We start from the raw sequence: 15674 nt of genomic DNA, 5'->3' as shown, positions 1-15674 counted from the left end.
AAAAAGAGGACAGTGAAAGCAGAGGGAACAGATGTACGTGTTGGAAGGCACAAGTCACCAACACTGCCTTGGGAAGGAAAAAACGTGAGACAGGGAGGTTGAGGTCGGATACTACTAGAGGTCTTAGGTCAAAGTCCAGAAGGAAGATATCGCAGGGGATGATGTGGGACCATTTAATGAAAGGAAGCTTAAAAGCAAGGGTGGGGAGCCGGTGTATCCAATTCTGAAGCTTCGGGCCGTAACGCAGGAAAGGCAGAATAGCTGGAGAAGACACACTGTTTCGACAATGCTTTCGGTTATTTATGGGCGCTCGGATCCACTCAAAATTGTACGCGAACTCAGCACTCCTACCCGGCTCGGAGGAGCGGGCGGAGTGTCCGCCTAGCCTGGTCACCTGGCCAGAAGCGCCGTGCACACGTGACCTCCCCTGCGCGAGGCCAATCAGCCGCCGCAGGGGCGGGGCCTTCGCGCACGAGAGGCGGGGCCTTCAAGCCAGCGCCTCCTCTTCTCGCGAGCCTTGAAGCTCTTCTGCCGCCCACGGCTGCTAGCGCAGGTCTCGCGAGGCTTGGGCGCTGCGGCGGTAGGAGGAGGACGGGGAAGGACGGAGCTGAGCCGCCGCTGCCTCCCTCGCTCACTCCCTCGCGCGCTCGCCCGCCCCCTCCCTTCCTCCCCTCCCTTCCCCGGCCCGGGCCCCGGCTCCGGCCCATTCGCTGCGCGGTCTTCTGCTAGGGAGGATGTCGGCCTCGTCGCTCCCCAGCGCGCTGGCCCTTTCGCTCTTGCTGGTCTTTGGCTCGCTCCTCCCAGGGCCAGGTGCGGCTCAGAACGGTAAGCTGAGGGGCCGGGGGCGGGCCGGGCAGGGGCTCCGGGCTCCAGGCTCCGGCAGTCCAAGGGGGCTGGGTCCAGGCCCGAGGGAGATGCCGCCGGGCTGAGGCGAGGCTGCGGCTCGGGAGTCGGAAGAAGCGCGGGTGTGAACACCGGAGGCACCTCGTCGGGAGGTGGAGGCGTCGTGTGTGAGGCTGGGGTGCTGGAGGCTTGGGTGCTCGGCGTGGGGCGACGGAAGCCGACGAAGCCGACGCGGGGCGCTGGAGTAGCGGGGGCGGCCGGGGAGGGGACAGCTCTCGGAGAAGGCGGCGGGAGACCCGCGTTCGGGTTCCAGGTGGTGTGGGCCGAGCTCGCCGAGGGAACCGGGCTGCTGGGCGCTGACACCCGGGTTCTACTGGGGTCCCGGAACCCTGGTGACATCCTGCAGAACGGCAGGGGGGAGCTGGGATGGAGAGAACCCCGAGGAACACCGAGAGGGAGCCGAGTACTTGATGGAGTCTCTAAGGAGAGGGGTTAGTAAGGGAATCTGGAAACCTTGGATTCGGGGGTAGAGGGAATGTGGGCGGAAAGACGGAGTGGGTTGACTGCAGTAGGGGACCTGGAACACAGAAGCAGCAGTGTCTGCAAGCGAGCTGGGGGAAGAGGGCTGGGTTTTGCCAAAGAGGGTGGAGTGCTGGGCATTCTAGGGTAGTGGCTGGGAAAGCAAAAGGGAGTTTCTAAATAAGGAGAGGAAAATGAGCAGAGGACGGGGAAAGCATTGAGGTAGGGGGAATATTTATCCGATAAGTAAAGGGTGCCTGGGTATAAGGTGCGTGTGTGTGTGCGTAGGGGTACGAAAAATAAGGGAAGGCGCGCGCCGTAGGGGTACGAAAAATAAGGGAAGGGAGTAAAATGCAGGAAGCCGGGGGTGCAATGTTGGTTTGCACCGAGGAGGATATCTTAGGAAGGGAGGGGATGAGTTGTGGCAAATGCTGTAAGATACTGCTTGGGTCTTTCGGGAGGGGAGGGACACAGGCTCAATCTGCAGTCGGATTAAGGGCAGTTACTAGGAGATAGAGGAAGTAGGTTTTTGAGATTTAAAAGTTTCAAGACTGCAGAGATGTTATTTCTGAGGAATATGAAAGTGGCCTTTGGGATGTGATCAGGGTACAGTGGAAATGAGAGAATTGTGTTTTGAACTGAAGCTTTGAGAGAAGATGGAGAGGAATAATGGGCACGGGGGAGCTAAACAGAGGGATTCTGATTGAAGGCATGTGTCACAGTTCAGTTGTGGAAACAAGTATTATTAGATTGGAAACAAGTATTAAGATGTTCAAAGAATTCTTTTGAATGAAAAATTTAGGAGAAGTCAGCACTGGGTAGTCACAAATTATTTTAGAAGTCACAAATTATTTTAAATCAGCGTTTCTTGGTTACATCAGAACAATTAAAATGGCTTTCAGTGGAATTGAGTATTCTGAAGCGAAACAGGGCTTAAAATCCTGAAAGATAGAGAAATTTTATCACATTGTTGAAAAAAATACCTTTTTAAAAATTTTACTTATTATTTTTATGTGTATGAGTGTTAATGCCTGCATGTAGGTAGGGTGCACCCGTGTCGTGCAATGCCGGCAGAGGACAGAAGAGGCTGTCAGATCCCCTGGAACTGCAGTTACGACAGTTGTTGCTGCCTTGTGGGCGCTGGGATGCGAACCTGGGTCTTCTGCAAGAAGTCAGTGTTCTTAACCGCTGAGCCATCTCTCCAGCCCGAAGGTGTCATTTTGTACTGAGGAATTTTATCCCCTCTGACCTTATCACTGCAGGGGTCAGAAAGGAAACATTTTTTTCTGTCTTTTGCATTGAATATGCTAAAAGCATATGGGCTTTTTTTCCCCTTCTGTTTCCCTCTAGGTATGAAGCTGTGGAAAAGGAAAGGCAGTTAGTCTGATTTGTTTCTTTAGTTATTTTTTGAACTGTTAATATGAGTTAAGTCCAATACTGATTTCAGTTATTTATGGAAATACTGTGTTTTGGTTTGTACAAAAGGTCTGCTGCCATAGGTTTCCAATAATTTATAATATGGTAAGTTGTTTCTTAGCAACTGTAACAAGGTTTTTGGATAGGCCTACAAAGACTCATCTAGCTGCTTTAGTGATAATGTGTTCTAAATACAGCATAGTACAGCTTTCCCTTGAAATGAGCTTGAATTTAGTCACATGACATGGCTAGTATCATGTATCTGAGCCCATAGTTGACCCAAATAGATGTAAATTGAATTCAAGGAAGAAATGACTATTTTTGAGAATATCTGGTTAAGGATTCCATTTTATAGTTTTCTATAATAAGTCTTATAATAGTCTAGCTTTCTGAGGAGATGGTCCTGCAATAGTCTGATTTCATGTCATGAAGTTTTTACTTTTTAAACAGTGCTTCAGAAAGAGCCACCATGCTCTGTATAATACTGAAATGTTAGAAATGCGGATTATCTATAAAAATGAAGCTTTGGGAAAAAAACACTTTCTGGATTGAAAATGTGTACTTTAGATTGAGCATGTAGATGTTTTTATTTTATTTTACATGTATGAGTGTACTGATTGCATGTGTGTAAGTGCACCCGCGTTGTTCATTGCCCATGGGAGTCCGAAGAAGGCATCCGATCCCCAGGTCCTCTGCAAGAGCAGTCTGTGCTCCCAGCCACTGAGCCATCTCTCCAGCCCTGCATATGTTTTTGAAAAGGGTTCTGTTTTCATTATTCCTAAAGTACAGAATTTGGACTGGACAACCCACAGAATCACTTCTTGCTCCAAAGTGAATCTGACCCATTATAGGAATTCAGGGCTTTCACTCAAATAGATTTTGTATCCCATCCAAATATTTAGACTTGTAAAATCATGGTTTCAAGTACAAACATTGATTTTTGTATGTACCACCAAAAATAAAATTTTAAGGAAAAAATATAAGGCATTTAAAAGTTTTAGGTTAAAATTGAACATAAGCCTTAACAGTATAATACCATCTCTAGGGCACAGGCGTTGGACACTGAGAGGATTGGTGTTTTGTTTTGTTTGGTTTGTGTCTGTGTGTTACTAGGGCTCAGACCCTTTACATACAGTGCAAGCAGTCTACCATTGAGGCACATCTCAACCAAGAACTGGGTTTGAGTTCCAACTCTTAATAGCTGAGTAGCCTTGAGTAAGGCAAGCCTCAGTTTGATCTGTGAAATGGTGATTACAGTGTCAGTCTCTTGGGGATGATGTGAGGATTAAATGAGGTAATGGCTAGTTGGATTTTAACCTTGCAATATCGTAAGTCTCAGTAAGTGTTACCCATTACTATTATCGCATAAAAATAGTATGCTTGTTTTCTTCATGATAAACACACGCTTCTACCATCTTGAATACAAGTAAACAGGTCATTGGAAGGCCCCAGACAGGAGTTGTGCTTTTGATATTTATATCACTTTTTTTTCTTAGAAAAGTAATCAATACTGTCTGCAAAGAAAGTTCTGATGAGGAAATTCATATTTCCATTTGATTCTCTGGGAGATTTCATGGTGTTCTTTTTTTTTTTTTAAATCAGCAAACATGTTTTCATATGGGCCATGCATTAGGAGAATACTGTTGTGAGAGAAGTAGAAGTAGTGTACTGCCTGGTACACAGGTGTGTACAGATGTTAGCTGAATGAATGGAATTGAGTGGAGTGTACATGGAATGTATTCATACTAAAACCTCAATTAGATAATTAACACTGTTCAGTGGGGGAAGCTAGAGAATCTAATGCATTTTTTTAATGTTAAGAAACCACTTTGTGCGATTATAAATAGTTGTGAACATTATGCTTGTAACAATGCCAGTATCTGCACTAGGTACTTCATGAATATTTTCTGTCAAGTGCTGTTTGTTTCTGTTGTTTGGCAATTTGCTATTGACTGTTAACCTGACTTTGGATGAACTAAAATGAATAGCATGATAAACTGTATCAATGGTAGTTACTGCACAAATGGTAGACCAAATGTCAAGCAACAGATTTAAATGTAATTCAAATACTATTTGATCCGAATAAGGCTTTCCTTAGGAGATCATTTTTCTTTTTTGTCTCTTGAGTTTTTGTTGTTTTTGGTTTTTTGAAACAGGGTCACCCTGTAGCCCCAGCTGGCCTGGAATTCCCTATGTAGACCAGACTGGCCGCTATCTCACAGAGATCTGTGTGCTTCTGCCTTCTGAGTGCTGGGATTTAAAGGCTTGGGTCACCATGTCCTGCTAGAAAGATTTTTTTGTGTGTATGCATTCACAAACACAGAGCTTAACCTGTAAATATGCTAAGGTTTAGAAATGTGCTCCACATTTACTTGCCACAAATTAAGGTTTGAGTTCATCATAGATCAAATTTTGCATGAGTTACGTAGCTTTCATAAGAAATTACACTTAAATTTCTTGCTTTTTCTTGATGTAGTTTTGGTGTGAAATATTTTCTTGTGGGATATAACTGTAGACATTTATAAATATTACCTTTTAATTACATTTTAATTTTTATTTAAAAATTTCTCTGTGGTGCTGAGATTGAACCCAGGGTCTCACATAGGCAAGTGTTCTACCACTGAGCTACGTCCTCAACCTAAAATCTTTTTATTTAGTTTTTTAACTTTATGTGTGTGTGTGCACACACGTACATCGTACATAAGCCTTGGAACACGTATGGAGGTCAGAAGACACACTCAGGTTGTCAGGCACAGTAACTTGCTGGCAATGCCTTTACCAGATGAGCCATCTCACCAGTCTAATTTTACTTTTTAAAGAAAAAGAGCTAAACTAGGCCTTCAAAGATGACCACATGTGACTAAAAGCAGTCCTCTGTGAGTTTGAGTGTTTTAAATTAGCATGAAGTGCTCAAGATGTTTTATATATAAAATCTGAAACTTTACCAGGGCTGTGTAAAATGTTTTTTTTTCCCTTTTCCCTTTTTTTTTTTTTTTTTGAGATTGGTTCTGGCTGTGCATCCAGCCTAGTCTGATCTTGAACTCCTCACCCTCTTCCCTCAGTCTCCTGAGTGCTAAGATAATGTAAAGATTTTTTAATACCAGTTGGGAAGGAGATAAAAGTGCTGGTATCAAGGTGAAATACATAGAAAAATGGATGACTACATTGAATACCATGCAAGAGATGTTCAGTGAAAGTTTGAATAAAGTTACACAAAGAAGCTTTAGAAAAAAATTGTTTTGAAACAATTTATGGTGCCTTCTGTTTACCTCACTGTTTACAATGAGCCTAATCTGGACAGGATCAAACAGAATGGATGAAAAGAGGGCAGAAGAAAGGGTGCAGTGGACAAGGAGGAAAGTTGGATGTAGGATTAAGGAATGGGCCTTCATTTGGGGAGCATCTGAAAAGAGAAACAGTGAGAAAGAGTAAGTAGAGCCCTTTAAGTAAACTGTCACATCAAAATTTAAAAAGCAGTGCAAAGTCACTTCCTTCAATTAGTTTGTCTTTAATTATGCCGCTTTATGAACAAAACATCATTTTACATAAATAAATGCCATTGATAGATGGAGTGTAGTTTTAACAACCTTAGATAATTTAAAAACTCATTTGTGAGGTTTTGGGTCCCCCCCCCCAAAGCCCCTAATTTTAGTAAGCATTAGCTTTAGGAGAGCAAGTAAAAATGAATTGATTATAAACTGGTACATTATAGGCTTATGTACAGAAATAGACTCAATTTAAAACTGATCTTGTGGGGCTGGAAAGATGGCTCCGCGGTTAAGAGCACTGACTGCTCTTGCAGAGGACCTGGGTTCGATTCCCAGCACCCACATGGCGGCCATGAACCATCCTTAACACCCGTTCCAGGGGAATCCAAAGCCCTCTTCTGACCTCCGCGGCATTGCATGACTATGCAGGCAGTACACTGATACACATAAAATAAAAATTATAAAATAATAAAAACAAAAACAAGCCAGGCGTGGTGCATGCCTGTAGTGCCAGCACTCGGGAGGCAGAGGCAGGTGGGTCTCTGTGAGTTCAAGGCCAGCCTGGTCTACATAGTGAATTCCAGGACAGCTTGGGCTACAGGGAGACCCTGTCTCAAAGAGACCAAAAAAACAAAAACAAAACTGATCTTGTGTAAAAGGATCACTAATGATTTTGTAACTAAATTTAAAAGTGAATATATGTGTCTTGCTTTTCAAGAGTTTATTTGGTTTAATGTGTCAGCTAAAATAGTAAGTCTAACTTTTTGCTTGCTTTTTTATGTATATAAAGACATACAAACGCATCACAATAAAAAATTAGAGATTATTTCTTACCATATTACTCAGAACTTTTCTTTGGTTTGCATGGAAATGAGCTTTCCTGATGTTTAAAGAATTTCCCAGGTGTCCATATTTATGGTCAATATAATAACTTAGGGTACACATATATAATATTCATCAGATGGCTTTTTATTTTGTTCCTTGCTTTTCAAATTAAAACACAAAATGTCCGTGACTGACCTATTATTTGAAACAGTATGATCAACTTGATAGTTACATGCTGTGTGCTAAGCTTGCACTAAGAACTGCTAAATGGTATTTCTTTGCACTTCTGAAAACAAGTATGGAATGTTTAAAGACTAAGTCTTAGTGAAGTTAATTACTAGTGCTTTATGATATTTTCCCAAAGTATATCAATTTGAATATGCTTTGCCTTCCTTTGCACTGTCATGTTTCAGATTGACTAGACATATTTATGAGATAATGCGAAATCACTCTGAAAATGTCAGGATTCTATATATTATGTAAAGATTTATTAACATAAAACATTAAGTGTTGAGTTATAACAATAGTTTCAATCATATGCTCATATTCTAAAAGTGATTAAATGTAAAATACACAACAAATGTACAATACGTGACAAAACATCATGACAAAATATTGTCATTGATTCTCTTTTCCTTTCCTGTGAAAATTTTTTCAAAGGGTCTCCTGTAGCCTCATCTGACCTGGAACTTACTATGTAGACCAGGCTGGCCTCATTTCAGAGTTTCTCCTGTCTTTGCCTCTCAAGTGCTGGGATTAAAGGTGTTCACCACCATATCAGGCTCCTGTGACATTTTAAAGTTGCCGGATTTGATGAGGTCACTCTTCCATTTCTAAAGTTCCTTGATTCTGTTGACGTCTCAGTGAAGGTACTATTTCAAGTGGGTAAAAGACCCAAAGAGATACTATTTTCTGGTTTTATAAGCTGTTAGAAACTTACTTTTAAAATGATGAAAATTGAGATGTACTGTTTTGACATATGACTGCCTCTGAATATACTTCAGACAATACTTGGCAATTCTTGGTTTATGGAAGGCAGAACAGAATGTTATAGAGCTCTCAAGCTCAGTGGGGAAATTGCCACTGTGAATTAAAAGCAATTAGGAAATGAACTTTGCTCCTAGGTAGGTATTTTGTATTCATTTCTGTTCGTTGAACACTGGCCAGTGAAGTGACAATGAAATAACAATGAACTGTTCTTAGTTTCTCCTTTGAGAAAGTTTGTTATATATGAGTTATTTTCACCCATTCTTTTTTATAAACTGTGTTTTGCCTGCATGTATGTAAGTGCACCCATGTGTGCAGTACCTGTGGAGACCAGAAGAAGGCATCAAATCCCCTGGAACTGGAGTTATGAACAGTTGTTACCTGCAGTGTGGGTGTTGGGAACTGAATCCAGTCTTCTGCTAGCACAGCCCAGTGCTCTTAATCACTGAGCTACTGCTCCAGCTGTTAACCCATTCTTTATTTAAAATAGACTCTGTTGTGTCTGTTGTAGGTGAAGAAGGCAACTCAAATGCTGCCTGAATTACATTGAGGACACTCCCAAGTTAATATTCCTTAGGAACAACACATATTTTTTTTTTAATATTTATTGTGTGTGTGGATGCATGGTGTGCATGTGTGGGTATGTTTGCCACAGTGTGTATGTGAGATTACAGGACAGCTTGTCAGTTGGTTCTCTCCTTTCACTATGTGGGTTCTGGGAATTGAATTCGGGTTGTTGGGCTTACTGAGTAAGCCATTTCACCATTTCACCAGCCCAAACCAACAATTTTAAAGGGCTTAAATTATGAGCTTATTCCTTGTACCAGTCTGTTAGGTTCATTTTCTTGCTATTCTTTTGCATTTTTGTTAGAATTGCAAGCATGCAGAAATAGAGCAATTACACTGCATATGGTGGTGCATACCTGTAATACCAGTGCTTGGGAGATGGAGGCAGGAGGATCAGGAATTTGTCATCCTTTGCTACATAACAAGTTGGAGGCCAGCCTGAGCTCAGACAGATGGGGGAAAAACAACAACAAACCCTAAACAATCACCACCAAAGAGGATATAATAAACCCTGACATAACCAAACATCTGTAGTTTCAACAGTTGTCAATTATATCATTGTTGCTTATTAACTGTAGATAGCCTAAACAAGCATTAAAAACTAGAATTTTTCATGACCTAAAATGTAGTTAGATGGATTTAATTTTGGCACCATAGAGTGTTTGGGTCACCAGTTGTTGAAATAACTTCGAGAATATAAGAACTCTTGTTGGCAGGAATGGTTGTATATGTGTGTAATCTGAAGAATCTCAGGAGATTGAGACAGGAGGATAAGGAGTTTGAGGCTAGCCTAGGCTACATAGCAAGACTGTCTCAAAAATATGTTTGTTCATTGTATGCACCCTTTAGGAAAAGGCTTTTAATCATCTGTGACTGAAAAGAATAGTTTATTGGGCTGATGAGATGGTTCAGTGCGTAGAGATGCTTGCCTTCAACCCTGACAACCTGAATTTAGTCCCTGGGATCCACATGGTGGAAGGAGAGAACTGACTCCTTGTAAATTGTCCTCTGACTTCCACAGTAGTGCCATAGCACACACATACACATGCACATACACACAGAAATAAATGTAATAAAGTTTACTTGTGACTAATATAAATATGTGACATCATGTATGTAATATATTTAATGTTTAGTGAAGCAGTCCTTTAAGAAAATTGTAGTGACCACCTCAGTTGATTTAACAGTTCATTAATAGGCCATGACACACAGATTGAAACAGAACATTTTCAGATATGGAGTAATTTTTTTTTTTTTCAAGACTGGGTCTATAGTGCAGGCTGGGATCTGGAACTTTTGTACCTAGGTACATACTCAGTTTTATGGGTTTTCTTTTGTGTGTGTGAAAATACAAAAGCCAATAATTTTTTTTTAAGTCTTTTTGAGACAAGGTCTCCCTGTAGCTCCAGCTGTCCTGGAACTCACTACTCACTATGTAGACAAGGCTGGCCTTGAACTCACAGAGATCCACCTGCCTCTGCCTCTGCCTCTGCCTCTGCCTCTGCCTCCCGAGTGCTGGGATTAAAGGCCTGTGCTACCACGCCCAGCTATTTTTTATTTCTTTATATGTCTTCATGGTCTGGAATAATCTGATGATTTTTGTAGATAGGAAAGTAATTTTTGTAAGGCATTTACCAGTAATATTAGCACATACTGCTACTAGTTATTATTAGTAAAGTATAGGTTTTTTAAGGTATAGTTGATTTCCCCTTCCCCATTTAAACCAGAGCAGGGGTGGGTAGTTGAATAGCTGAATAGCAGCCACAGTAATTTCAGTGTTGTAATTAAAACCTAACTTTTCTTCCAGTGTGTTTAGTTGCCCTTTTAAGTTAGGATTTGGATCCCTTGGAGCTGCTGCCTTTGAGTTACTGAGTGAGTGTAGGACTGGGAGCATTACTGTTTTATCTGAGCTGAATGCTCACTTGGATGCTGTTTGAGGTACATTTCTATTATGTACAGATTGACTTTGACTTGAATACTGGCCAAGGGAAGAGAGAGAGAAGCACAGTCATCATTGAAAAATCATCCCCTTTCATGTTAAGGTCTTAGAGTGGCAGGGTTATTTTCTTTATTTGGGCATTGATGCTAAGGAAAAAAGACAGATGTCCTCCTTTGTTGGTAGCTGCCAATGACATACTTCTCAGTGTAGACTTTGAAGGAATATGTTAAATTTACCTTGAGATTTTAAAATTAGAGAAGTTTAGCAGGTTTAGTGACCATTACAGAGCAACAGGAAAAAGTAGCACAGCAGTTTCAGCATTGAAATTATATTCGTTAATACTGTGTCTCAAGTCTTTCACCAAGGGAAATAAATGGCCTTAATGCAAACCAGGAAACTGCTACCTGAAAAAGAGAAAGTATAGAGGTTTCAGATAGCTCTGAGTGAACTGTCATTGAATTACTCTTAGACAAGTAGCATAGTGATCACATAGCTAAGTTAGGGTACTGTTAACATTGTTACTGTTTTCTTCTTAAGATTGAATTCCAAATAATAAAGGATACATTCTAACCACATTTAGGAAATGATACAGATAATTTTGCATTGATGGTAGTTTAAGATTTAAGAGCTAAAGTTAGGAAAAGGGAGCGTCTGGGGAATGTGATTATCTATTAATACCTTCAAGGTAGCAGTGTAAATGAAGTAAGGGAATTAGGCAGTCTCCAAAGATGGATGGGCTGTATCAAAGAGCTCAGGGAAGAAAAGCATAGGTTTGTCTTAGATGATTTTAATGAAAGTAGTAGAATAGTTATTTGCATTTATTGTCAGAATTACTGAAAGTAGGGTGCAAAGAGCTGCTTTTGTTTTAACAAAATCTTTTTGTTACTTCTAGACTTGCTTTGAAGTTAAGTAGGAGAAAAATAAACACTAAGAAAGTGAATATGAAATGAACTCCCAAATTTTTAAAGGGTCAAAAATTTCTTTCTCGTTCTAAAGTTCTACAGTTAAGAATTCAAGAATTCATGAGTTTTTATGAACTATTAGTAGTACTTAACACAGGATTCTGTTTACTATAATCTTCATAAGCAACTTTTTGTTTAGTTATCATGAAACCTAACAATGAAATTCTTCTAATTTGTGTGGAACGCACAGAATGCACAATGGCATACCCAGTTTACTAGACCTTGGTTGGGACCTAGTGAAAATTTCTTTGGCTGTTATAAATTAGGTCTTTTTTTATTGTAAATGTGTATCATTAAAAAAAACTGTACCATGCCAGGCAAGGTGTTGCATGCTTTTAATCCCAGTACTCAGGCGGAGGTAGGTGGATCATTGTGAGATCGGGGCCAGCCTGATCTGCATAGTGAGTTCCAGGTCACAGCTGGAGCTACAGGTAGACCCTGCTTCAAAAGATGAAAAACAAAACAAACAAACAAAACCAAAAAAGGAAAGCAAGTAAGTGGTACCAGTTGGAAAAGAGCACTTCATTCTAACTTATAAAAGAGTAGAGATAAGCCAGGTGTGGTGGCACACGTCTTTAATCCCAGCACTTGGGAGGCAGCGGCAGGCGGATCTTTGTGAGTTCGAGGGCAGCCTGGTCTACATAATGAGTTCCAGGACAGCTGGGGCTACAGGGAGACCCTGTCACAAAAAGACCAAAAAAAAAAAAAACAAAAAAAAAACCGAAACAAACAAAAAAAGAGTAGAGATAAATGTAGGCTGCCTAGTTATATATGATTTCAAATAAACAGGGAAGAGATTTTATTAGCTAAGTGTGGTACACTGTGTGGCCCAGGCTGGCTTTGAACTTGTGGCAGCCTCACTACAAGTGCCGGGATTATAGGCTTATCTGTCTCTATATTGGTGTTTCCATTTAGAACTTAAAAGACACAGAAGTTTGTGACTTGTTTTTGTGTATTAAGGAAATGTGTTTTTGTTCTAGCACTTGAGAAATACAAGCAGGAGGATCAGAAATTCATGGTTATCCTTACCTGTATCACAAGTTTGAGACCAGCCTCTGGGCTACCTGAGATTCTCAAAAAACAAAAATAAAACCAACTCTCAGAAGTCCTTCTAAAGTAAATTCAATATGAGCAGAATTTCTGGGATTATTGACTTAAGGCTTGTCCTTTTTCACATTTTGTTTAAAGGTTGGAATATGACATTTATATTTTGGCTTGCATAAACGTGAATGACTGCACCTTTTTCTTTCTAGTGGGTACAGAGTAACATTCACCTGCTGAATTATAGCTACATGATTTAAAGAAAGTGGATGTTCTCTCCTGACTGGGGGCATAATTTCTTTACAGTTAAATATCAACATTAAGAAACTATGGTTTCTTGGGGTTTGTTTGTTTTTTTTTTGTTATTGGGGATTGAAACCAGGCTCTTAAATGTGCTATGCAAATGTTCTACCACTGAGTTATCCCCTGTCCTCAAGAGTTTTGTTAATAAGGTCTTTTGAGTGATGGCATATGTCAGCTACCCTTTGTTGTCTTGGTGAGAACCAGACCAAGGGTGGTGAGTATAAGTGATGTAACAGACTCCAGGAAGAATGGGATTAAGCATAACACGAAGCAATAATCACCACTGAACATACATGTTTATTTGAACTCTGTTAAAGGCAATTTTAAATATTTAGGTAAAAATTTGTATTTTATGACACTAGGAAATTACAGTTTAAATTTGTTGTCTAAACTCAGTTGGAGAAATGTTAGAGAATAAATAAATTAATATACTCTATAACCATTGTAAATATAACACATAAGCAAGAGTTCTGACAAAAAGATCAACTTGTGGGGCAGCGAAATTGAGTAGAAAAAGGACTGTTTGGTTGTAGCCCTGAAATCTTTTGTTTTAGTTAGCTTTCTGTTGCTGTTTTGCTTGGGAGAGGAAAGGGTTTATTGCATCTCACACTTCCAGATGACAGTCCATAACTGAGGACTGGAGGCAGGAACTGGAGCACAGACCATGGAAGAACGCTGCCTACTGGCTTGCTCCTCTCGCCTGTGCTCAATCGGCTTGCTTTAATTTTTTATTTTAAATATTTTATTTTATGTGTATGAATGTGTTGCCTGCATGTAAGTGAGTGCACCCGTGTTGTACAATGCTGCGGAGGTCAGAAGAGGGCTTCAGGTTCCCCGGCACGGGGCCTAAGGACGGTTCGTAGCTGCCATGTGGGTGCTGGGAATCAAACCCAGGTCCTCTGCAACAGCAGTCAGTGCTCTTAACCGCTGAGCCATCTCTCTAGCCCCACAGCTGGCTTTCTTATACAGTTCAGGACCACCTGCTCAGGGGTGGCACTACCCGTAGTGGGCTGGGCCCTCCTACATCACTCAACAATCAAAGAAAATGCCTCATAGATATGCCCACAGGCCAAGCCAATATAGGAAATTCCCCAGTTGAGAGTCCCTCTTCCCAGGTGTGTCAAGTTGACAATTGAAACTATGGCATTTTTTCCATTTCAGTTCCTATGTTCATTTTAAAAATTAATATAATCTACAAAGTTTTTGTGAGGGTAAATGTTAATGTATAGAAAAGTGCTCAAACTCCAGATATTGTGAAGTGGCATATTTGTGTAATTTGAATTTCGGGCCCTAAACTAGGTTCACTGCAATGCTGATAGTACATAGGAAAGTAAAGAGAAAATAAAGCACTGAAGAGGACCAGATGATTTCAGTGTTTGTTTCTTTGTGTTTTGAAACAAGTTCACCATGTAGGTCAGACTGGCCTTGAACTTGCAGCACTCCTCCATGGTTTCTGCTTCAGTTCCTGCCATCAAGTTCCTGACTTGGCTTCCCTCAATAATGAACTGTTAACTGAAGTGTAATGAACCCTTTCCTCCAAGTTGCTTTTGGTTATAGGGCTTATCACAGCAACAAAAAACAGACTTGAACATTAGTCTACTTACAACCACTAAAATATAAGTCCTTATACTATCATCAATTGTTTTTTTTTTTTGTTTTTTTTTAAAAAGTGGATGTGGTAACAACCAGTTTAACTCGAGCACCTGATTTGTAGACCAGGCTGGCCTTAATAAACTCGCAGGGATCTGCCTGCCTCTGCCTTCCAAGTGCTGGGATTAAAGGCATGAGCCACCATATTCAGCCCTGAAGCTGCCTTTCTTAAACAGCCCAGGCCCACTTGTCTTGGGATGGTACCACTCAAGTGGACTGGGCCCTCCTACATCAATTTGAAATTAAGAAAATGCCTCACAGACATGGCCACAGGTGAATCTGATCTGAGAAATTCCTTAATTGTGGTTACCTCTTCCCAGGTGACTGTAGGTTTTCGTGAAGTTGACAGCTGAAACTCTGACAGCTAATCTTTCCATTATCCTCCTTCACTAAGAAAGGGTCTCCCTTTAACAATCCTGAAGTGAAATTTGTAAGTTTTTTTAAATTATACAAAGAAAACTCCAAACAGTGTATTTCAATTGTAATATAAAGGAGAAAATAACTTAAAATATTAGATCATTCCTTAAGTGCTTAGAATGACTACATGGGAAGGTGATGAAGCAGCACTGTTACTTAGAAAACCAAGAATATGGCAGCAGCATGTGGTTCTAATGGTGACCCACATTCTGCAGGTAGTATTACTAATAATGTATGGGGTTTTTTTTGTTTTTTTTTTTTCTTGTTTTTTTTAAGGTGAATAGCTCTGGGCAACAAAGTCAGTCCTGGGGATTGTGTTCCTGGAAAATTGAGTGATAATTAAAACTAAGTAAGAATACTTGTATTTAAGACAGGGTTATGTTCCAGGCTCCAAACAAGATTTTCATCTTTTTGACTGTCATTTGGAAGTTGTGATGGAAGAGGGAGAATTTGTTGTATAAGACTTTTCCTTTCTTTGTGACATATTGGGGATCCTTGGGGACTGTCTGCTAAAGAAAAATAAAAAGGCTGGAGAGATGACTTAGCGGTTAAGAGTACTGACTGCTCTTGCAGAGGACCCAGGTTCAATTCCCAGTGCCCACATGGTGGCTAACAACCATCTGTAACTCCAGGCCCAGGGGATCTGATGCCTTCTCCTGACCTCCCTGGACACTGCACCACACAGGTGCACTTACACACATGCAGGCGGGGTAATAT

The 15674-nt window shown here is 40.8% G+C and overlaps 1 protein-coding gene across 5 annotated transcripts in view; it reads left to right on the top strand.

The window, feature by feature from the left end:
* Positions 1-546: 546 nt before the first annotated feature.
* Positions 547-15674, top strand: part of Nptn (neuroplastin) — a 75982-nt gene continuing 60854 nt past the window's right edge. For 3 of the 5 annotated variants that reach the window (XM_008836459.3, XM_008836456.3, XM_008836455.2), the window contains exon 1: positions 561-825. In XM_008836459.3, the coding sequence (XP_008834681.1) occupies positions 735-825 (91 nt within the window). In that variant the 5' untranslated portion in view covers positions 561-734. Of the gene's footprint in view, positions 826-15674 lie in introns of all 5 variants that reach the window. The other 2 variants (XM_008836458.2, XM_029565071.1) reach the window with 2 other exon arrangements.

This window comes from Nannospalax galili, unplaced genomic scaffold (assembly GCF_000622305.1).
Source record: "Nannospalax galili isolate Female #2095 unplaced genomic scaffold, S.galili_v1.0 scaffold54, whole genome shotgun sequence".
Classification (NCBI taxonomy): domain Eukaryota; kingdom Metazoa; phylum Chordata; class Mammalia; order Rodentia; family Spalacidae; genus Nannospalax; species Nannospalax galili.
Note: the sequence above shows the minus strand (reverse complement) of the source record. Positions and strands in the feature narration are given on the sequence as shown.